We start from the raw sequence: 22970 nt of genomic DNA on the forward strand, positions 1-22970 counted from the left end.
AAGACACTGTAGGCAATGTCAACTGGGGTGGGGTGGGGGTGGGGGGTGGGGGGTAGGGTCTCAGGACTACACAATGGAACTGCACCCCTGTCAACTCTCAAATTTCAATGGCTACAGGAAAAAATCCATATCTGAACGAAATCTGTAGTAGAGTTCAGAGGAGTGATGGAACATCAGGTAGAAAGTTATTGTTTAAAATGGTCCATGAAAACTCTCCTTGATATGGACTTACATCCTTCTATCTCTGTAACAATTTTTGTGCTCTTTCAACTCAGAGGTGAAAGAGGGCTCATTGGGCAAAATAAGGCCCATTAAGTTATCTGGAGTGGCCTTGCCAAGGCAACTGCAGTCAGGACTCAGAATTCAGAAAGTCTATATAGCAGGTTAATTTTAAGTCGATAATCTTGTATGCCCTGCAATTGATGTTTCAGATATCCAAACAGACCCTGGCAGAAAAAAAGGTTCCCCACACCCATCATAAGTGATAGGAATCTTAGCTTCCATAATAAACAATTTCCTAAGTCCTGATAAATCCAATCTCATGCTTTCCTATAAAATTTTATTTTCACCTTGTTCTGTGTTCACATATACATGGTTTTACTGAAATAATACTTAACAACTACTGTTTTTCTTTGAGTAGTACCGTGCCAGGAGAGCACTGTACCATGTCACGTTGGCTCACTGGCAAGAGGTCTCAGGAAACCTGGGAAGAGCCATTCAAAGCTCCTCCACCACAAAGTGACAAGATATCCAAAAACAGCAATGTGTGTGCAAATGTGGTGACAGCTGACTGTGGTAGTGACTGAAGGTTCTAAAGGGGTGGCTTGGAGCAATCAAATTATAGCAATTAGAACTACAAACTGTGCTACTGTGTGTTGAGAAGCCAAGAAGAGGAATACAGCCATCAAGAGAAAATGGGGGGAAAAAAAAAAAGACTCACGACTCAAGCAACACCTGTTTCAGCAACAACACCTAGACAGCCCCTGGTCAAGCAGAAGGGCCCTAAGTTCAGGCTGCAGAACTGAAAGGTGAATGCTGGAGAAAGGCACAATGCGGTTTTACTCCTTTTTCTCTCAACGAGGCTTGAGAAGTGTGCTGGTAATGCATTCTTACCTCGAAGGCAGAGAAAAGTAAGAAAATCTTCTGTCTTAGGCTTCCTTTTAGAGAGGTCAGAGATTTGAGTAGCAGGAGGGGGTAGCAATGGCTCCACAATCTTCACTGGAGTTGTGCTGGGACTGTTCGGTTGAGATTGAGCAAACTTCCTTTGTGCTTGCAGCCTGGGCCTGTAAAAGAAGAAAAGAAGTAACAATAAATTAAGCAGAGACCAAAAGATGTAGATCTACATACAGCAATGAAATCAAGGTACTCCCTCATCCTCAAAAAAAAAGGCAAGCCTATTTCAAGCAAACTCATTCTTCCTAATAAAAGTTCTTTATCTCGCACACTCTCGTAAACCACAAGCCTGCTTTAAGGTGCAATAAATTTAGTTAAAGGGCTGTATTTTATATATGGATATAAAATAAGGATCATGAACAAGTATATGTACCAGTGAATACATACATACTAACCACACACATTCCTGCATGTTTTAAAAAAAATTGCACATGCCAACAGCATATAATTAATGCCTCTCATAATTTTGTTTCATCCCAAAGTATAGGATGCTGCCATACTGTATCCAGTCATGAGATGCTGCCTTGAATACAATCCTCTCTGGCTATGTCCTTTCATCCAGTGTCCATCTCTACCTCCCAGTCTCCTGACCCAGCAGGAATAGTGGCTCCACTCTAATCTCTCCTGAATTCAGCCACTGAAGCTCACTTACCTAACTAAAGCCTGTGAAGCAAGAAAAGAGTTAGAAAGACACAGCCGAGGGAGGAAGCAAAGAAGAGATACATGAAATGAGAAGGCCTCAACCTGTTGCTGCTGACTTTAAGCACAGAAGAAGGATACCATAACACAAAGAATGTGGTGCCTCTGAAGTTGGGAGCAACCTTTGGTGCCAGGCACCAAGGAAACAGGACCTCACTCCTACAGCTATATGGAATGGGGCTGGCCAACAACCTAACCAAATAAGTCCAGCAAGCTAACACATTTAATGTCAGCCTTGGGAAGCCTGGAGCAGCAAATGCAGACATCTGACCTAGTGAATGATTTCCCTGGAACCTCTGCATGACTACATGGCAGAACTTGAATCTGTTTTTGTTACAGAATGCTTTCCAGTTCAGAGAGGAAGAATTACGACACAGATCTACCAGAGCTGGTGGCAATGGGAGGAGAGTTACCAAAAGGTGACAAAGAAAAGGAACCTCCGAAAGGCAAAAGCTTACAACAACAGGATGCTGCACAGCAAACATTTGTATCACATTATAATCATCTGTATTAAAAAGGTTTTACATACTAAATGACAAAAAAAGTCTGCAATGCAAAAAAAAATATTTCTCTCCAGTCTACCCAATCTTCTTCCTACACACACGAAACTGTGGATTACCCTTCAAAATAGAGTCAAGTTGACAATCCGTATCCATTTTAGGACAGTCCTTCCTTATGCAGACCCACACTGGTAGTAACCCTCTAACTTATTCATTTGGTGGAAACTGGACCAGTATAAATGGACCCTTTCACCTGCAAACTCTTATGTGAAAAGATGCTTCTTGCCATCAGTGTAAACTGTAATGTATTTTGGAAATATTTCTCTACTTTTTTTTTTTTTTTTAATTTATTTGACAGATAGAGTTAGTGAGAGCGAGACAGAGAGAGAAATGTCTTCCTTCCGTTGGTTCACCCCCCAAATGGCCACTACAGCTGGCGCTGCGCCGATGCAAAGCCAGGAGCCAGGTGCTTCCTCCTGATCTCCCATGCAGGTGCAGGGGCCCAAGCACCTGGGCCATCCTCCACTGCCTTCCAGGGCCACAGCAGAGAGCTAGACTGGAAGAGAAGCAACCGGAACTAGAACCTGGCGCCATATGGGATGCTGGTGCCGCAGGCGGAGTATTAACCAAGTGAACCACGGTGCCAGCCCCTCTGTTTTCCTGACAGTTGCCAATGATGAATTTTCCATTCTCTATACAAGTCAGAATACTAAATATTGTTTTCATTAATTGATTGATTTTAATCTATTGGAAAGATATAGCAAGAGAGTGAGAGACAGAGACAAAGAGATAGGGATACGTTCCATCTGCTGGTTCACTCCCAAAATTCCTGCGAAGCAGAGCTAGGCCACACTAAAGCCAGAAACCCAAGACTCTATCTATCACAGTCTCACATTGGTGACGGGCCCAAGCACTTGAGCTACGATTTACTGCCCCCAGGATGCATTAGCAGGAAGCTCAATCAGTTCCTGGGACTTGAGTCAGTATTCTGTTAAGGGATGCAGGCATCCATCTGATGGCTTAGACCTGGAGCTCAAGGCCCACCCCAGTATGCTGAACTAACATTCATAAGTTTATCTAATAATAGCTTTTTCTTTCATTATAAAGACCTCAACTTCTAACACAGCAGTAAGCATCTGTGAGGCTATGAACGTATTGCTATAAAATGTCCATAAGCCCTGTTCATGATCCTCAAGAAATAATTACTTGAGGGCAGGAATACAGCAAAAACAACCAAAAAGCAACTTCATGGTTCAGGGTTTCTAATACATATTGTTAGAATCCCAAATACTGGCATATCACTCCAAACTGCCAAAAAAGAAATCAGGTACATCTGTGAACCATAAATTAAGTCTTCTCTTCTTGTGAGTGAATTATATACAATCATAAGTGTAATATCCTAAACGCTGATGGTTTGTATACCATGACATTTTAAAAAACACTCTAGTGTTTAACAAAATACTACAGCCACATAAATACAAAACAGGTTTCTATACTTTGTGTAAAAATTAACATCTTTAAATGCAAGCATTCTAAGGCCCAAAGTGGATGCCTGAAACTGAACAGTAACAATCCTTTGTAGACTACGTTCTTCCTATAAAGTTTCACTTACAAACTAAAATTGTAGCATACCATTATAGAAGGTATACAGATGTGATCTGTTTACATTGACCCTTTGTGTTGATGGCAGAGAGCAATTCTAATGAAGACAAAACTGTGGATAAGGATGGACTACTGCATTGTCTATGTCCCATCAAAAACAGTACTATCTAGATTCACATTCCTGATACGAATTGACATTCACTACTGGGCAATCTATAGACTTCCAAAAAAATCTACAAACAGGCCTGCAAATAGTGCAGTAGGTAAAGCTACTTTTGGTAGTATGAGCATCCCATCTGGGAGTGCCAGTTGCAGCCCCAGTTGGCTATTCCACTTCAGCTTTCTGCTAATGTGCCTAGGAACGTAGTGAAAGATGCCCCAAGTGCTTAGGAACCAACCACCTGTGCAGAAGAATAGGGAAGAGTTTCTGGTTCCTGACTCTGGGCTCAGGCATGACTATTACAGCAAATTTAGGGAGTAAACCAGGGACTCAAAGATCTCTCTCTTTGCCTTTCAAAGAAATAAATGTATTTTTTAAACATCTACAAATTTCACAGCATATCAAAAGCAATTAAGAGAGGCCGAGCTGTGGCACAGTACGTTAATCCTCTGCCTGTGGTGCCAGCATCTCATATGGGTGCCAGTTCTAGTACCAGCTGCTCTCTATCAATCAAGCTCTCTGCTATGGCCTTGAAAAGCAGTAGAAGATGGCTCAAGACCTTGGGCCCCTGCACCCGTGTGGGAGACCAGAAGAAGCTCCTGGCTCCCGGCTTCAGATTGGCATAGCTCGGCCGTTGCGGCCATTTGGGGAATGAACTAATGGAAGAAGACCTTTCTCTCTGTCTCTCCCTCTCACTGTCTCTATCTCTCAAATAAATAAAATCTTGGGGGGAAAAAAAAAAGACTTAAGAAAGTAGGCATTTAGCCTAGCTTTCAAAATAGATATTTGTCAAGATGCACAATGGAACACTGAGGTTTACCACTGCCTGTGGATCTTGACTTCAGTAGCAGTGACGATGGCTCAAGTAACTGGGTCCCTATCACCCATATGGGAGACCTGGCTTTAACTCTGGCCCCAGTCACAGTGGTCATCTGTGGAGTGAATCAGTAGATGGGAGTTCGCTTACAGTCTCCCAAATAAACCTAAAAAAGAAAAAAGAGAAAGAAAAAAGAAAGCAAACCAACTTGAGAACCAAAAAATAACCAACATGACATAGGCCTTTTAACAAGATATAGATAGAAAGCTAATTAATAGGGGCCAGCACGGTGGTGCAGCAGGTTAAGCTATCATGTTCAACAACAGGATTCCATAAGTATGCAGGTTTCAGTCTCAGCTGCACCACTTCCAATGCAGCTCCCTGCTGATGTGCAAGTGCTTGGGCCCCTGCAGCCTCATGGGAGACCTGGATGGAGTTCCAGGCCCAGCTCTGCCACTGCAGAAATTTGGGGAATCAACCACCAGAAGGACGATCTGTTTGTCTGTTCTCTCTCATCTCTGCCTCTGCCTTAAAGGGGGGAAAAAAGCTAACCAACAGAAATCCCCAAATATTATAAAGAACACAGCAGTTAAGACAATGCCAATGTCTCTATGTTACAGGGACAAAGAGCATTTCTGAAATCTGCTGACTACCTGTGTGTGAGGTGAGTATAAAAAGGAGAAGCTTCAAAGCCCAGAGCAGGGCCGTTCACAAGGGACATGGGATAATGAGAATGTGGAAGACATTCAGATAAATAAAACAGTGCTTCTCAAATCAAGAGGAGGAAATTTATGTTTGGTTATTCTACTCCTGCCTTACAAATGTTCTGTTACAAATGACTGGGGCCAGCGCTGTAGCAGAGCAAGCTGCTCCACTTCCAATCCAGATCCCTGCTAATGTGGCTGGGAAAGCAGCAGCAGATGACCAAAGTATCTGGGCCCCTGAACCTATGTGGGAGACTTAGAAGAAGTTCCTGGTTTCAGCCTGGCTGCTGAACCAGTGGATGGATAATAGCTCTCAGCTTCTACCTCCCTGTAACTATGACTTTCAAATAAAATAAATCTTAAAAAACTAGTCTCGCCGGCGCTGCGGCTCACTAGGCTAATCCTCCGCCTGCACCACCGGCACATAGGGTTCTAGTCCCAGTTGGGGCACCAGATTCTGTCCTGGTTGCTCCTCTTCCAGTCCAGCTCTCTGCTGTGGCCCGGGAAGACAGTGGAGGATGGCCCAGGTCCATGGGCCCTGCACCCGCATGGGAGACCAGGAGGAAGTGCCTGGTTCCTGGCTTCGGATTGGTGCAGCGCCACGGCCGCAACACACTGGCTGTAGTGGCCACCAAGGGGGTGAACTAATGGAAAAAAGAAGATTTCTCTGTCTCTCACACTAACTCTGTCAAAAAAAAAAAAAAAAAAAAAAAAGTCTCCAATAACATAGAAAATTGAAATAGACATAGTAAGACATTGATTACAAACCCAAATTTATTATACAAGTCAACTGCTTGAGATTCCTAAAGCTCATTCTGGGTTCCTGAACTTGAGTCCCCACCCTGGCAGCAGCCATACCTTGCATAGCAGCGCGTCACTGCACTGCCACACGGCCCTCACCTGGGCACTCATACCAACAGAATGACCTTTCTTCACCCCAATGTACCCTCTGTTTCCAAACAAAACCAATTTTGTTGCTAATATGAAAAATACTTCTAATTTTTTGTTCTATGGAAAAGCTTTTCAACTGGAAATTACATCATGTGTCCATCTTCATTAAAACAAAGACAATTCATACTCTGGGGACTACAGGAAATCCTGCAGGAGAGAATGACAGCAACAACAAATGCCACACATGACGCAGCCCCAATGAGAAACAAACAAGTAAACACAGAAGAGACAGACGACAGAGGGGACATAGACATAATTTACAATTTTGGGACCTTAGAGAGAAACTGCTGCTACCAGTCTGCAAATAAAAGGCAATTTGTGCGATATGATTTTCCCAGTGAGACTATGAAAAGTAAGGTAATAACAGATTACAAAGTGGCAGCAAAATGCATTAGCTCCAAGCTCCTAAGAACATGTGATTAGGTATCCATGAGACCTAGACGAAACCAGGAGTTAAAGAACAAGACAGAGGGCCGGTTCTACTCCCAGCTACTCTTCTTCTGATCTAGCTCTCTGCCATGGCCTCAGAAAACAGAAGATGGCCCAAGTGCTTGATTCTCTGCTCCTGCGTAGGAGACCCAAAAGAAGCTCGTGGCTTTCTTCAGATCGGCACAACTCTGGCCCATGCAGCCAACTGGGGAGTGACCCAGAGGATAGAAGACCTTTCTCTCTGTCTCTCCCTCTCTGTGTAAGTCTACCTTTCAAACAAACAAACAAATAAATCTTAAGAAAAAGAACAAGACAAACGAGGACAGAAGAATCCACAAAGGACAGGCCTGCAAGTGTGACCTTTCATCTCTTAGAGTCCCACAAGGCTTACAAAGTTAACTTTGCTTTTATTATTTTTCACTATATTTGAAAGGCAAAGAAACACAGAGATCTTCGATCCACTAACGCACTTCTTTTATTTTTATTTATTTATTTATTTATTTACTTGAAAGAGTTAGGGAGAGGGGAGAGGGGAGAGGGGAGAGGGGAGAGGGAGAATGAATCTTCCATCCACTGGTTCACTCTCCAGATGGCCAGAGCTGCGCTGATCTGAAGGCAAGAGCCAGGAACTTCTTCTGAGTCTCCCATGTGGGTGCAGGGGCCCAGTGCTGGTGAGGGAAGCAGCGACTCTGTGTGTGTGTGTGTGTGTGTGTGTGTGTGTGCTTTAAAGGACAACAAATTCAAACAGCAACCTCAGAAGATATGTATCTGGGAGGAATTCCTTCTAGTATCTGCGATAATGTTATAAGCTAGTGACTTTGGTATTTTGCCAGATCTAGAAGAGACCCCTCACTGCACGATGAGACCTGACAAGGGCCACAGAGCTTGAAAGGCAGAACAAACAGGAGCAGGAGGAGCTGAGCATTAGATCTATGAGGCAGAGCTTTCTGTGCCACCCCACAGAGCATCCACATGGCAGTTGAGCTGAAGTCTTGTCATGGGCAAGTCCACCTCTGTGTGCCCCTCTAGAAGTTGGCAGGTTTAGTAGAAGCCCGGACATTGTTCACAGGAAACAAAAAGAAGCTCTGCTGACTAAATCACACTGAAGCTAAAATATTCTCCCGAAAGGGAGTAAGAGTTGAAAGTCAATGAATAAAGTGATCTGGTCCCATTGTGATACCTTATTGTGTAGGCCATTTATTTCCACCCCAGAAGAAAAGGTTGTTAAAAACAATCTGAGGGGATCTTGCTTACTCAAAACTGTTCTCTTCACGTGGCATGCCCTCCCCCTTTGACCTGGCCACAGCTGGCTTATCAGCACCCACACAAGCTAAGGCAGCATACTGTGCCTGCTATTTTTTTTATTTCATAGATTTAGACATTGAGAGAGAGAGACAGAGAGAAAGGTCTTCCGTTACCGTTGGTTCACCACCAAAATGGCCGCGACGGTCTCCCACGCAGGTGCAGGGTCCAAGCACTCGGGCCATCCTCCACTGCCCTCCCAGGCCACAGCAGAGAGCTGGACTGGAAGAGGAGCAACCAGGACAGAAAGGGTGCCCCAACGGGGACTAGAACCCAGTGCCCATATGGGATGCCGGTGCTGCAGGTGAAGGATTAACCAAGTGAGCGACAGCACCGGTCCCTGTGCCTGCTTTAATGGAGGCTACTTCTTTGGTGTCTCAGCAAAAGTCACCTCCTCAGAGAGGCACAAGCATCAGCCACGGCCCACCATAGCACCCTGAATGCATTCTTCTGCACTATGAGTGAGGGCCCACACAGTGCTCTATACTGTAGCTTCCACTACAGGAAGTGCTTGTTTTAGATGCTCCAAAGCTGCTAGTAAGGAGGAAGAGGAGAAAGGCACCTATGCTGCACACAGTTCATCACTCCCAATTCAGCCTGATTCAGGAATCCCATTAACTGGCATTGGAGTGATGGAACAGTGATCCAGATGTGCCCGAGAGATAGCTGGCTGGAATTCCATCACAAAAAATTAGATAAGCAGGGTTGGTGCAGTGATATAGTGGGTAAACCCCCTGTCTCAAGTGCTGGCGTCCCATCTGGGAGCCAATTCGAGCCCTGGATGCTCCATTTCTGATCCAGCTCTGTGCTATGGCTTGGGAAACCAGCAGAAGATGGTCGAAGTTCTTGGGTCCCTGCACATGTACGGGAGACCCAGAATAAGCTCCTGATCTGCTCAGCTCTGGCAGCTGTGGCCACTTGGGCAGTGAACTGGCCTATGTAAGATTTCTCTCTGCTTCCCTGTAACTCTGCCTTTCAAGTAAATAATTAAATCTTTATTAAAAAAAAAAAAAATGCCTCCTGCGATACCAACACCCCATGCAGAAGATGGCCCAAGAACTTGGGCTCTTGTAACCCATACGGGAAACCCAAATGGAGTTCCAAACACCTAAGCACATCATCACAATTTCTGTCACCACTGAGTAAGATGTTTCACCATTGCTATCATTCCACAAAAGCCAATGAAAGTCTGAGTTCAGGTCTTGAGCACCATGAGGCACAGGCCTTTCACTGTATTCTGTGTGTCTTCATGCAGTGCAACCATCCCTGGCCACAATCTGCTAGGCCCATCATGCAGACAGGCCGATCAGCTCATACGCAGTTTTAGACCAAGTGGTACCAACTCCCCACAAGAAGAGGCCTACTCCCTCTGTTTCATGAATGCAGATTACCCACTGAGCTTCCTTTCATTTGGTGGTATCACCAGCCATCATAAAAATGTCTACCTTTATGATCTTAAAAAAACCTACTTAATACATTGTTGATTTTTTTAGACTTAAAAAAAAAGGTCTTTATAAAGGAACAAAATAAACACTAGAAAGTTAACAAGTACATTTTGAGACAAGCCTTGTAAAGAAACCCCCTGAATGTTCTCCAATAGCCCTAGGCCCCTCCTCCACTTCCTCAAATGATAAGTTGTGACATTTCTTGGGCAGCTGGCCACTAGGAGCCTCACAAGAGGGTAGGACTGTTTCCTCAGGTTTCCTCTGGGGGTCATCTATGGTGCAGAAATCACCCAGCTTCTCACTATCTGTGTACTCAATCTCTATGATATGGTACAATGGCTGTCTCTAATTAAATTCCATTTCTGCCTGAGGTATCTGATAGTTTACGAATCTAAAAGGACACAGCTCATGCAATGTAACACAGGCTGAGAGAGTAGGAGCCAGGAAAACCAAGTGGTCAGAAGCAAATGCACAGCTGGTCCCTTGCTGAAGGACGTGTATGCCAAAACATCATTTTATTAACTCAATTTTCTGATATGAAACACATAAGCCAGTAAATCCAATTATTTAGATTATATCCCAATTCTAAACATGGGGCATGTAATGGGTAAGAGGGGGAAAAGGGAAGATTTCTTCATTCAAAATCAGAAAATAAGACACTGTGTGTCTGGCAAATGCAAAGTGACCAGCATGGCTGTGCTCTTTGTGCTAGTGTGGGAGGGGGCGCTGAAGCTTTGCCAACTTGTTGAAAGGCCTATTCAAAAAAAAAAAGAAAAAAAATTTTTTTCCCTGTGTTTCCATCCCCAAAATAATTATCCACTCTATTCTACCCTTAGACACATACACTACAAACCTGGCAGCTACTCAAAGAAATGAGAGTGTGGCCTTGTGCATGTGTTGGAGTTTGTGGGGGGTCGAGCAGGGGATATCCCCCACGCAGGGCAAGCTGCCCACCAAATTCAAATGCAAGTACAGTTGTGGGCAAACCACACAGGATGGTTGTAAACATCCTGACTAGTACAGAGAAAATAAACACATCCTCAAGTGAGCCCAGAGGCCAGTGGAGACCAACTTCCACCAAACTCCGTAACGAGAAGCAGCAGCCTCTAAGCTGACAAGTACCCTATTCCTGTAGTGGCAACGCACGTTTATTTTACCAGCACACACACACAGTGACCAAAAGGGAGAGGGACTGGCTCCAGGATTGAAGTTCTATCAAACGAAATGCCTGTTCTATAGTATTTTGGGGACACAGCCATCCTGTTTCACAGCCTTACTTTTTGCGTTACATGTAAACAGATGAAATAGTTTGTTTATGCAAAAAACCACAGGATATTAAATATTTAGAGCACTTGTCTTAATTAAGTTACAAAGGGAGCTATTTAGAGTAAAAGTTTGCCACAGAGGATTTGGTTAAAGGAACTGCGATGGGATGGATGCTCTCATGCTGAGTCGCTGGAAAGTCCCCTTTAGAAAGTGGAGTGGCAGAAAAGAGCCCTAGCATCACAAAACCTGAGTTACCATCTCCAGCAATTGGGCCTCAATTCTCTCACATAAGCTATTTTTAGAAAAATAATAGGGATACAAACAGGAAAAACAAAGGCTGTCTAGCTCTAAGCCTCTTGGATCTCTGACTTGGTGACTACTTGGCACGCCCACACTTGTGTTCAAGTCCTGGCTCTGCTTCTGATTCTAGCTTCCTGCAAATGTATATCAGGGGCGCATGAGATCACTGTCACAAACATGAGAGATGTGAATTGAGTTCTACTTTCCTAGCTTCCCTCTGGCTCAGTATAAGCCATTACAAAAATCTGAACAGGGAAGCAGTTGGTGAAATATACTCCTCCCACTTCTCTTTCTCTTTCAGATAAAATGAAAATATAGACTTTAAATACTGAAACAAGGATCACGGAAATATAATAACTCCTTTAATGTACAATTCTATAATTTTACATGAGAAATACTGAGATTTTGTCAATATCCACTGGGAAATTAAAGTAAAAACTTCCAAATTGCCTCCCGACATAAAAAATCCTCACATCAAGTTCTAGATGCTGGTTCACAAAGAAAACACCAAAGTCGGGCGACTTTCAGATTTAAGAATACTGCTCCAGAAGGACAGATTTAACAATTCAAAAACTCACCCTATAATTCCTTTGAAGTATTAAATGGTAGCAATACTATTTATCTTCAGCTTCTTAAGAAGAAAGCCTTAATGATCAGAAGAACAATCAGAAACTCACATGAGCTATCTTTGGGATGCCGAGGCACCCACTAAGAGGTGACATACCTACTCTTAACTACATTCAGTAGCTCTATGCATCAAGGAGCTGGTCTGATGACAGGGAAGCCCTGCAAACCCAACACTACTCCTACACTGGGCCGATGTCACAATTGCTCACAAATGTCTCACTGCCCAAGAACACAGACAATAAAGGGCAGGGGAGAAGGTTAGGGTCCAGGAAAAAGAAGAAATTTTTGAAGTTACATTAAATATGCACAAGTTAGGCACAACTTTTTTGCAATTACAATATTCCCTGATGTGCATAAATCTCAGTCGGTTGACACTACACAAATGTTATAAAAAGTAGTATGTACTAAAGCTTTGGATCCAATCAATGAAATTATTTAATTGTTTCTTGAAATGTTACGCAGCCTTTTTTTTTTTTTTTTTTTTTTGGACAGGCAGAGTGGATAGTGAGAGAGAGAGAGAGAGAGAGAAAGGTCTTCCTTTTGCCGTTAGTTCACCCTCCAGTGGCTGCCACGGCTGGTGCACTGCGGCCGCCGCACTGCGCTGATCCGATGGCAGGAGCCAGGTGCTTCTCCTGGTCTCCCATGGGGTGCAGGGACCAAGCACTTGGGCCATCCTCCACTGCACTCCCGGGCCACAGCAGAGAGCTGGCCTGGAAGAGGGGCAACCGGGACAGAATCCGGCGCCCTGACCGGGACTAGAACCCGGTGTGCCAGCGCCGCTAGGTGGAGGATTAGCCTAGTGAGCCGCGGCGCCGGCGTTTAGGCAGCATCTTGAAATCTCAAAGAACCAGGAAATTCTGCCTGGAAATTGACTGTCATCAGCAAGGAAAAATCTTGACACCAAGTTCCTTTGTGATCTAGAATGCAACCATGTCAAATTGGAGAGGGAGCATTATTCATCACCAATTAGAGCAGCAACAAAGCCCTTTTGTTCTGTCAGTCATAAAAGTCACCTGTATGTCAGAGTCAATCACCTGCCCTCCCACCATCCCCAGGTGGCACAGCCTTGTGTTTGTTATCAGGGTCAGAAGACTTGTAAATCTTCCTCTCAACAAACACTTTTCCTGTCTTGGCAGTCTTGAGCAAAAACTAGATCATAAGCCAGATGGAAATAAAAAAGACAGAAGAAAAATCCATGGTAGTATCTTAAATCTAGGCAGCACCTAACCAAAGAAAGTCCTAATGTGTGAATTTAGTTTACCAGGTGTGAGCAAATCATATAAAGTATATTCCATTTTTTTTTTTTTTTGACAGACAGAGTGGACAGTGAGAGAGAGAGAGAGAGAGAGAAAGGTCTTCCTTTGCCATTGGTTCACCCTCCAATGGCCGCCGCGGACGGCCCGCTGTGGCCAGCGCACCGCGCTGATCCCAAGGCAGGAGCCAGGTGCTTCTCCTGGTCTCCCATGGGGTGCAGGGACCAAGCACTTGGGCCATCCTCCACTGTACTCCCGGGCCACAGCAGAGGGCTGGCCTGGAAGAGGGGCAACCGGGACAGAATCCGGCGCCCTGACTGGGACTAGAACCAGGTGTGCCGACACCGCTAGGTGGAGGATTAGCCTAGTGAGCTGTGGTGCCAGCCAGTAAATTCAATTTTTAAAACACAGAAAAGCCCGTTAAAATGGTAATTTGCCTTTCCACCATCTCTGGCGGCTTTTCACTGATTGGTTCCTCACTAGCCAACCGCAGCATTGTAAACTGCCAGAAATCTGGTCATTAGGGAGGTTATGAAGGGAGATGAATTGATCCTGTGAGGCAAGAATCAGGTTTTAAGAAAAAAAGTAAAAATATATGAAGAAACAAGGTACAATGCTAAAGAAAATCCAGTGGAATCTTTCAAAGGGCAAAACAGAGATGTTCATCCTGTATAAACAGGATGTTTCATCAGTGGAATTCTAAAGTTCAGTGAGCAGGACAGACCCAAGGCACTAGTCAGCTCCCACAAGGACTGCTAGTTCCCCTGCAATCGAAGTCCTCACAGAGCAGGACTTTATGCAAAGGAAAGCAAATAGGAAAGGCATTCCACACAATTTCCCACCCATTGGAAACTGCTTGAAGTGGCCCACAAGCACCAATAGATGGCAATAGTGAATCTTGAGACACCAGCTCTGGGATCATCCCAGAGCTGTGACAGAGCCTTGCTAAAATCTGGAGCCAGCTAAGACTCCAGGCACTACTTGCAGGAAGTACTAACGTGAATCTTGGTAGCAATCTCTTTTCATCTCACCAAATCCATGTTAACTCAAAGTTTCTTGCTTATATGGAAAATACACAGAAACTCACAGTCCAGATTCTTTTATATTTTGGCAGTTTTTAAAATATGGAACACTTCACATATTTGTGTGTCATCATTGCACAGGGGTCATGCTGATTTTCTCTTAATCGTTCCTATTTTAATACCTGTGAGGCTAAAATGAATACACAGTCCAGCATTTACTTATTTACTTGAAAGAGTTACAGTGAGAGAAGAGATCAACAGAAAGAGAAATGTCCTCCATCCGCTGGATCACTCCCCAAATGGCCACAACAGACATCACTAGGCCAAGGGCTACATCCAAGTCTGCTAGCTGGATACAGAAACCCCAGGACTGAGGCCATCTTCCGCTGCTTTCCCAGACACATTAGTAGGAAACTGGATTGCAAGTGGAGCAGCCAGGACTTGAAACAGTGGCTGAATGGGATGGTAGTGCTGCAGATGGCAGCTTTCACCTGCTAAGCCATAGTACCAGTCCCATGGTATGGCATTTTTAGAAACCAAGAATGTGCCAAGAACTAAAATCAACAGGACTATTCCCTAACAGACACTCAAAAAAGTTATTTTATAGTCAAGGGGATAAATAAAAAACTAAAGCAACATAACATGGTCCAAATACATGTTTCGTCAGGAACAAGCTCAAAATACTCAATTTAGAGCTATGACAGAATTTATTCAGTAGGCTGGACCACAACCATTTGTAGTTGTCAAAGAAGACAGTGTTACTTCAGCTATCACCAACCAAAATGCAAAGTGAAGTTTGTTCTGTAATCAAAGGCTTCACTATAATTCACACACTCTTTCAGAAATTTTCTAAAAGAAACCTAGGTTTTTATAACAACTGTGTAAAGATTAGAAAACATGATCATAATTAAAGAATCTGCTACCAGTTAAGAAAAGTAATTCTCCTCCTTACTGTTTGTGCCTTGTGATGATCCTGGAGCAATGGCAAATCCTCCCCTGGGAGAAGGCAGTCAGGGGCCATTACACACTAACAGCCACCAGGACAGTTCCAGAAGACACATCAGTGGGACCCATGACACAGAAGTTTAAATAAAAACCAAGCGAAGGGGCTGGCATCCCGAATGGGCACCAGTTCGTGTTCTGGCAGCTCCTCTCCTGATCCAGCTCATGACTTGAGAAGGCAGTGGAAGAAGGCCCCTACCCTTCCACGTGGGAGACCAGGAAGAAGCTCCCGGCTCTTTGCTTCAGATCAGCCCACCTCTGGCCATTGTGGCCATTTGGAGAGTAAACTAGCAGATGGAAGACCTTTCTCTGTATCTCCCCCTCTCTGCTGTAACTGCACCCTAAAATAAATAAATAAAATGTTAAAAAAAAAAAAAAAAAAAAGAAAAGCCCTTCAATTCAAAGTAGGCAACACCAAGGCAAAGTCACAGAGATCACTTGCTGCCCTAACAACTGCCAAAGCATCCTCCAAGCAACCATGCACTTTCACCAATGATCACGGGGGCAGCAAACCAGACATCAGCCTGAAGGCAGAAACCAAACAGTATCACTGAATCTAATCAAACCGTATAGCCTGGGTGGGAAGAAGGGTGAAAAGGTGGCAGTCCAAACTTTGCACTCACAGCATATGAGTATATACTCCTCTTTCCCAGGTTCCCACAGAAGTCCTCCCAGTTCTTGAACAGCCATTTGGGAGGCCCAGTCTGACTACAGGCTAAGAGTGCACAGGCCCTGGATGTGATTTCACGAGCGTGCACTAAATGCAAAGAGGTCCTATCTATAGATAGCAGAAGTACAGTGGGCCTCTACAGGCCATTCATGTCCACCCTAATTACATACAGATTCAGTGAGCCCTCAAAAGGATTTGCCAAGCATATTTACTAACTTGATTCCCCCAGGACAAAAGCAAACTTTTTCAGGAGGCAAAGTCATTCTGTCCGACTCACAGGGGACCTTGATGTGTAGTAAGTGAACTGGCTTTCAGCCCTGTATCTAACAACATCCTGCACAAAGTGCAACACTGATGACATAAGTAGGAGTGAGTGTCTTAAGGGCTGGTATTTGGTGCAATGGTTAGGACAACACTTGGAATATTCATATCCCATACTGGAGTGCTGGAGTTCAAGTTCCAGCTAGTGATGGCTCAAACAATTTGTTCCTTGCCACTCAAATAGATTGAATATCTGACTCCTGGCTTCAGCTTTGCCCAGCACCGGCTGGTGCAGGATTTGGACAGTGAACCAGTGGATGGGAGCTCTCTGCCTTTAAAATACTTGAAAATAAAATTAATTAAATTTTTTCAAAAAGGAGCTGGTATTATGGTACAGCAGGTTAAACCACTGCCTTCTATACTGGTAACCCACGGAGTGCCAGGATGAGTCCCAGCTGCTCTACTCTGATCCAGCTCCCTGGTAATGCACCTGAGAAAGCAGCAGATGATGCCCCAAGTGTTTGGGCCTCTGCCACCCATGTGGGAGACACCATGAAGTTTTCGGTTCCTGGATTTGTACTGGCCAAGCAGATGGGAGATCTCTGTCTATCACTCCCCTCCGTCACTCTTTCAAATAAATAAATCTTTAAAAAAAAAAAAAACAAAACTGTTTAGGGGCTCGTATTGTGGCTTAATGGGTTAAGCTGCCACCTGAAATATCAACATCCCATATGAACACTGATTCATGACCCACTGCTCTACTTCCTACCTAACTCCCTGCTAGTGTATCCGGAAAAGCAGCAGGGGATGGCCCAAGTCCTTGGTGGGGGACCTGGCAGCCAGGAGGGAAACAAAGAAGAAAATTCTGGCTCCTGGCTTCATAAGCCTGGCCCAGCCCCAGTTCTTCGCGGCCATTTCGGGGGGGTGAACCAGCAGATGTAAGATAGCTCTCTCTTTTCTCCTAAGCTCTCTGTAACTCAGCCTTTCAAATAAAACTTAAAAAAAAAAAAAAAAAAAAAAAGTTTAAAGACTGTGGAGCCAGTACTGTGGCACAGTGGGTTAAAACCCCAGCCTAAAGTGCCAGCATCCCATACAGGTGCCAGTTCAAGTCCTGGCTGCTCTACTTCCGATCCAGCTCTCTGCTATGGACTGGGAAAGCAGCAAAAGATGGCTCAAGTCTTTGGGTCCCTACACCTAAGTGGGAGACCTGGAAAAAGCTCTTGGTTCCCAATTTCATATCGGCTCAGCTCCAGCTGCTGCAGCCATTTGGAGAGTGAACCAGTGGATGTAAGACTTTTCTCTCTGTCTCTACTTCTCCCGGTAACTCTTTCAAATAAATAAAATTTTTAAAAATAAATAAATAAATAAAAAGAGTGTCTTAGATCACCTTTCCAGGGATAGCGTGTTTCCATTTGCAATAATACTAACAAGTACTCAATGGGCTTTTTAAAAGATTTAGGCAAAGGCAGTGGACGAAACAGTCAGAAGTGAGATTAGGAGAATGGAATAATCAAACAAATCCTTCTGTTCACCCAACAAAGCTGACAACTGGTTATCCCTTTTCTGGGAACCTAAGTAGCCCACTTAGTTTCAGAAAAGCTCCTAGAAGGACATCAACCTTGCCTTCAGCAGGACTGAAGACAGCAAGACACATGCTGCATGTATCACATCAGTGGCTCGAAGGGCTCAAAGACTTCCGGGTCGATCAAGTCTTTCATTGACCCCTACTACTCAGGCTCATTTTCCTTGTCTGCAGAATGGAAAGGATGAAGCTACAAGCTCAGCCTCCTTTCATGCAGCCCAAACCTCCCAAGAGGGCCACACATCTATTCTAAGCCCATTCTCAGGCACTGATTATGACCTCGGAAAGACACTTACACAAATGAGGGAAGGATGCTAAAGGTACAGAGAAAAAACAATCAAATAGGTGGGGTAGATTCAGGGGAGAGGTATTCAAATTTCTACTAGATTTAATTGAAAAGGGAAAACAAGAGAGTATCCAAGTATGGGAGGGGAGGTTGGATTCCCACATAACTGACTTAGGAATTTCCATCATGAAAAGATGATACCAATAATAGATATGTTTAGAGATTTTAAAAATCATGGACTACTTTAGGGGCCGGCACTGTGGCACAGTGAGTAAAGCCTCACTGGAGTGCTGGCATACCATATAGGTAACAGTTCGTGTTGCGGGTGCTCCAATCCAGCACCCTGCTGATGACCTGGGAAAAGCAGCAGAAGAGGGCTTGAGTGCTTGGGCCCCTGCCAGAATCTAAAAGGGAAACCTGGGTGAAGCTTTTGGCTTTAGCCAGGCCCAGTCCTATAGCTGCAGCAATCTGGGGAGTGAACCAACAGGTGGAAGATCTTTTTCTCCTTCTCTCTGTAACTCTTCCACATACATACAAATTAGTTAGAAAAAAAATCAGAGACCTAGCCCCAGCCTAGGTCCAGTGAAGAATTGATTTTGCTTATGCTTCCTTTCCTCTGGGTGAGTGCTTGGTTTTTCCCTAGCTCCATTCTCCCCAACGCCTACAAAGTCAGCAGAAAGTCTTCAGGTGAGCAGATGAAAGCACCCTATTCATGAAACTTGCTTTGCAGCTCTATTCAAACTAGTCTGCCTTACCCATACAAGCCAAGCTAGCAGTGGAGCTAAAGGGTTAAATTTACCCAAGTGGTCTTTTTTTTTTTTTTGGACAGGCAGAGTGGACAGTGAGAGAGAGAGACAGAGAGAAAGGTCTTCCTTTTGCCGTTGGTTCACCCTCCAATGGCCGCCGCGGCCGACGCACCGCACTGATCCGATGGCAGGAGCCAGGTACTTCTCCTGGTCTCCCATGGGGTGCAGGGACCAAGCACTTGGGCCATCCTCCACTGCACTCCCTGGCCACAGCAGAGAGCTGGCCTGGAAGAGGGGCAACCGGGACAGAATCCAGCGCCCCGACCGGGACTAGAACCCGGTGTGCCGGCGCCACAAGGCGGAGGATTAGCCTAGTGAGCCGCGGCGCCAGCTCCCAAGCAGTCTTGAGAAGAGGCCTGCAAGTGAGGCCCTAATACAGAAGGAAAGACAGTAAGAAAATGGAAACACTGCCCAGAAAAAAATGGCTTGCTGAGGAATCGTGCTCTACTTTTCAAGTCACTGGAGAACAGAGACAGAAGCTTAAAAAGTATGTTACTCCTCACTGCTGGCTTCAGCAACATGTAAAGTGGGCAAGGCAGAATCATACTCACAGGGAAGCGGTGACAGGCACCAGGGGTGGGAAGGAGGGCGCATAACTCCTCTTAGAATCAGTTTCTTCAATTCCACCAGACTAAACATGCCCCAATGGTTCCCCTTTGATCCAAGAGGCATCCAGCTGTAACTGTGTCAACAGGCGGCCAAACTCTAGCTCCTAGCCAGACATCAGTCCTGGGAAGGGTGGCTAACACTCTACTCCCGGCAATCTGCAAATGAGCCTGGTAAGAGAGCATTCCAGCTGGACATTTAATGCTTCCCTCCCACCTCCAACACACCCACAGATAGCAGCAATACCAGCAGAGGCAGAATAAACTGCCCCTGTAGAACCTACGGATTTTGAAAAGCACAGTAATTCACTTCCCTGCTCTCTTGCTCAACTACATCTGTGTCTAGTCTTGAATGAGAAAAGAATAAGCCACTCTTATCAAAATGACATTAACCAAACACATGAGTTCTACCTAAAATCAAAGCCTTTTAAAAGAATTAAGAAATCATAAATCCCCTCCGTGGAAGAAACTAGAAGACACTGTCACAAGACTATCAATCCTCCTTAGGGTCTACTTATTGTTCCTAGAATTACTTGTTTTTCTATGAATCCCCTCCCTCCAAGAAGTCATTTTTTCTCCCAGAATTATAATCCTAACCCAACCTATTGAGATAGTAAATTCTAACCTCTTTGAGTCACACCTTTACAAACTCAAATCTATTTCTACCGCTTACTTACACCCTGTAATTCACAGATCCCTTAAGTCTAACACTCCCATATATTTCACACAACTCCCAGACTTCACCTAGTATTTTCTGAAATGGAGATGCAGAGATGACACAAAGATACTATGGAGGGGACAGGGGATGTGGCGTAGTACCTATGGTGATGGCATCCAATAGGAGTCCCAGGTGCTCCACTTCCAATCTACTTTCCTGCCAGTGGCCTGGGAAAGCAGTAGAAGATGGCACAAGTGCTTGGGTCTCAGTAGCCATGTGTGAGACCCAGAAGAAGCTCTGGCTCCTGGATTTGGATAATCCCAGCTCTAGCCATAGAGGCCATTTGGGGAGTGAACCAGCACATAGAAGACCTGTGTCCCTCTCTCTATAACTGCATATCAAATAAATAAATACATTTTTAAAAAAGAAAAAGGAAATTTACAGATGTATAGAGATTTCACAATTCTTTCTTGATCATGTCGTCATGCGACAGAGAACAATAATCTACTTTCAATGAGGTTTCTTTCAAACAGCAGAAAACAAACAAACAAACAAAATCTACCTGTTCCTCTCTTTCAACAAAGATGGAAAATCCCAGTAACTAGCTATATAGACTACAGAGGCCCCATAGAATATAATCAAAGGAAAGAGTACATGTAAATAAGGAGCTGAAGCAACGATTCTGTGACATGGTTGAGATCAACAAAACAGGGACCATGGGTAATGGATAAGTAAATAAGACCTAGGCTCTGCTATAAAGATCTAAATGTGAAGCCTTGGGTTTATCACACACTTAACCTAGTCACAGCATGACTGGACAGAAAATAGCATGTGGGGGACACCCAGGAATCAGCTGCATTCTGGGATACAAATCAATGGGGGAATTCATTCAACACAAGCAACCTCCGGAGGAAGAAAGGTACAATTTATTCCCTAGGCTCCCTTCCACAAAGTCCTACAGAAAGCTAACCACTACAGATTTCACAAACCTGGCTTCTTGGGGGAAATCAATACTGATTAAATTGGCCTGCAGCTAACCCTGTAAAGGGTCTCCTGTGTAGAGGGTACAGTCTAGTTAGAGGCCTGGAAATCCAAGACCTAGTGAGCTCAGCAGAAGAAGAGACAGGGACAGAAGGCAACATCACAGACCAGGAGAGGAATCAAATGTTGTCTCAGGGAGGGACAGCCACTGGAATCTCATTCTCCCCTCAACTGAACTCATTATGTAAATGTGACAAAATATAAATGTCACTACAAGGGAAAAAAGAAAAAAAAAAAAAACAAAACACTCACATGGCAAAAGTCCTGATAGCGGCAGATCATCCCACCTAGACACACAATCCTGTGAACAGAGGTCTAAGGGACTTTCCCAATTCCATGATTCCCTGATTCAGGACTGCAAAGGGGCAGTGAGCTACAAAAGTCCCAAGATGTAGCGCGGTATGCTATCCAGAAGTAGATGATTCAAATATTTAGACTAATGCCATAAGGCATCAAAGAGGTGGTAAAGAATAAGAAATTACTGAAGCCAAATCTAAGAGAAAGCTGGAACCTAGAGATACAAATCAAGAAATGAACCGAGTTTTGCATTTTGAACTCATCTTTTTTTCCTGGCACACTAAAGGGGAAATGAAGACATGTCAAAGCTCTTCTGTCACCCCCCCGCCACAACTCCCTAAAATGGGGGCTGAAACATTAAACTACGAGACCCTTTCTAAAATTAAAAAAAAAAAAAAAAAACTAAAAAGAAAATAACATGATCCTCATGAAGATTTAGAATCCAAAATACTACACCAAGCCGTGGACATGGTATAAGTATGGATGGATAATGTCCTACGGTGCCTTGCAAAATTAAGTATGAATCCTCTGGAAGGATGAGTCCTTCAACCCAGCCTCAAAAGCATTCCCTGCAAACTACGTCTGATTCAGGAGAAACAAAAATAAATGCCTGCCAAGGAAATGAAGTGAAGTGAGCAAAACCCAGCAGAAGCCAGGAAACTACAAACGTAAATGGAACCAGTAGACTATGCTTAAATAAAGTAAGGCTTGAAAACATCTGTAGAAAAAGAAACTAACACTTCAAACAGTGAACACAGAAACTAACAGTGAACAAATATGGAACTCATATTGAGTGTAACGTGACACCGAAAAAGAATCAAAGGGGACGTGTGGGAATCAAAAATAAACTAGTTAGAATTAAAGCATTTACTCAGTGGTACTTTAAATCACTTTCTCTTAAACAGATCCAAACCTATTTACAAAGCACAAAATTTGCTTCAGAGTTTTGTCCTAGCAGAGACGGGCTTCGGTGGGCCCCAAAACAAAAAGGTGAGAAACACTGTTAACCTGAGAATCTTCTTGTCTCCTCCAGAAAGATGAGCAGACAGCAGCTCAAAAAGTACACTGCTCCTGAACACCAGTAGAGAATGAGCAAACACATTCTTTTGAACTTTTTCTTTTTATTAATGGTAGGAACAGACGAGGGGGGAGCCTGAGACAGAGACAGGCAGAGAACTAGAGACAGCTCTCTTATTTGTTAGTTTACACCCCATATGCCAGCAATGGCCAGGGCTAGGAGCCTTCCTGGGTCATTACCATCTCCCAGTAAATGGGAGAGCTCGCTCGCTCGTCCCCTGTCTCGCATGCTCTCTTTCTGCCTCTGCCTTTACCTCCTTCTTTCTACCTCTCAAATAATTTTTAAAAAGAGTGGATTAACAATCTACAGAATTCATATAATGGAATTCTTAGACATACTCAAATAAATGCACTATTCCCTTCCTGTTGAGACCTAGGAAGCAATAGCCTCTCTTGTCCTAACAATGGTAAAATCAACACATTCCCTTTTACACG

General features: G+C 44.1%; 1 protein-coding gene and 1 non-coding gene across 10 annotated transcripts in view; both read right to left on the minus strand.

Annotated features, from left to right (window-relative positions):
• The window catches only part of JARID2 (jumonji and AT-rich interaction domain containing 2), a 258168-nt gene that overhangs the window by 64227 nt on the left and 170971 nt on the right, over positions 1-22970 (minus strand). For all 9 annotated transcript variants that reach the window (XM_089334426.1, XM_089334424.1, XM_089334427.1 and 6 more), the window contains one exon: positions 1114-1283. In XM_089334426.1, the coding sequence (XP_089190552.1) occupies positions 1114-1283 (170 nt within the window). The remainder of the gene's footprint in view (positions 1-1113; positions 1284-22970) is intronic.
• Positions 14347-14455, minus strand: LOC127493324 (U6 spliceosomal RNA). Its single transcript, XR_007923381.1, has one exon. It is a non-coding gene; the product is annotated as a U6 spliceosomal RNA (small nuclear RNA).

Source organism: Oryctolagus cuniculus, chromosome 5, assembly GCF_051225735.1.
Source record: "Oryctolagus cuniculus isolate XC-2025 breed Fujian yellow rabbit chromosome 5, ASM5122573v1, whole genome shotgun sequence".
Taxonomy (NCBI): Eukaryota; Metazoa; Chordata; class Mammalia; order Lagomorpha; family Leporidae; genus Oryctolagus; species Oryctolagus cuniculus.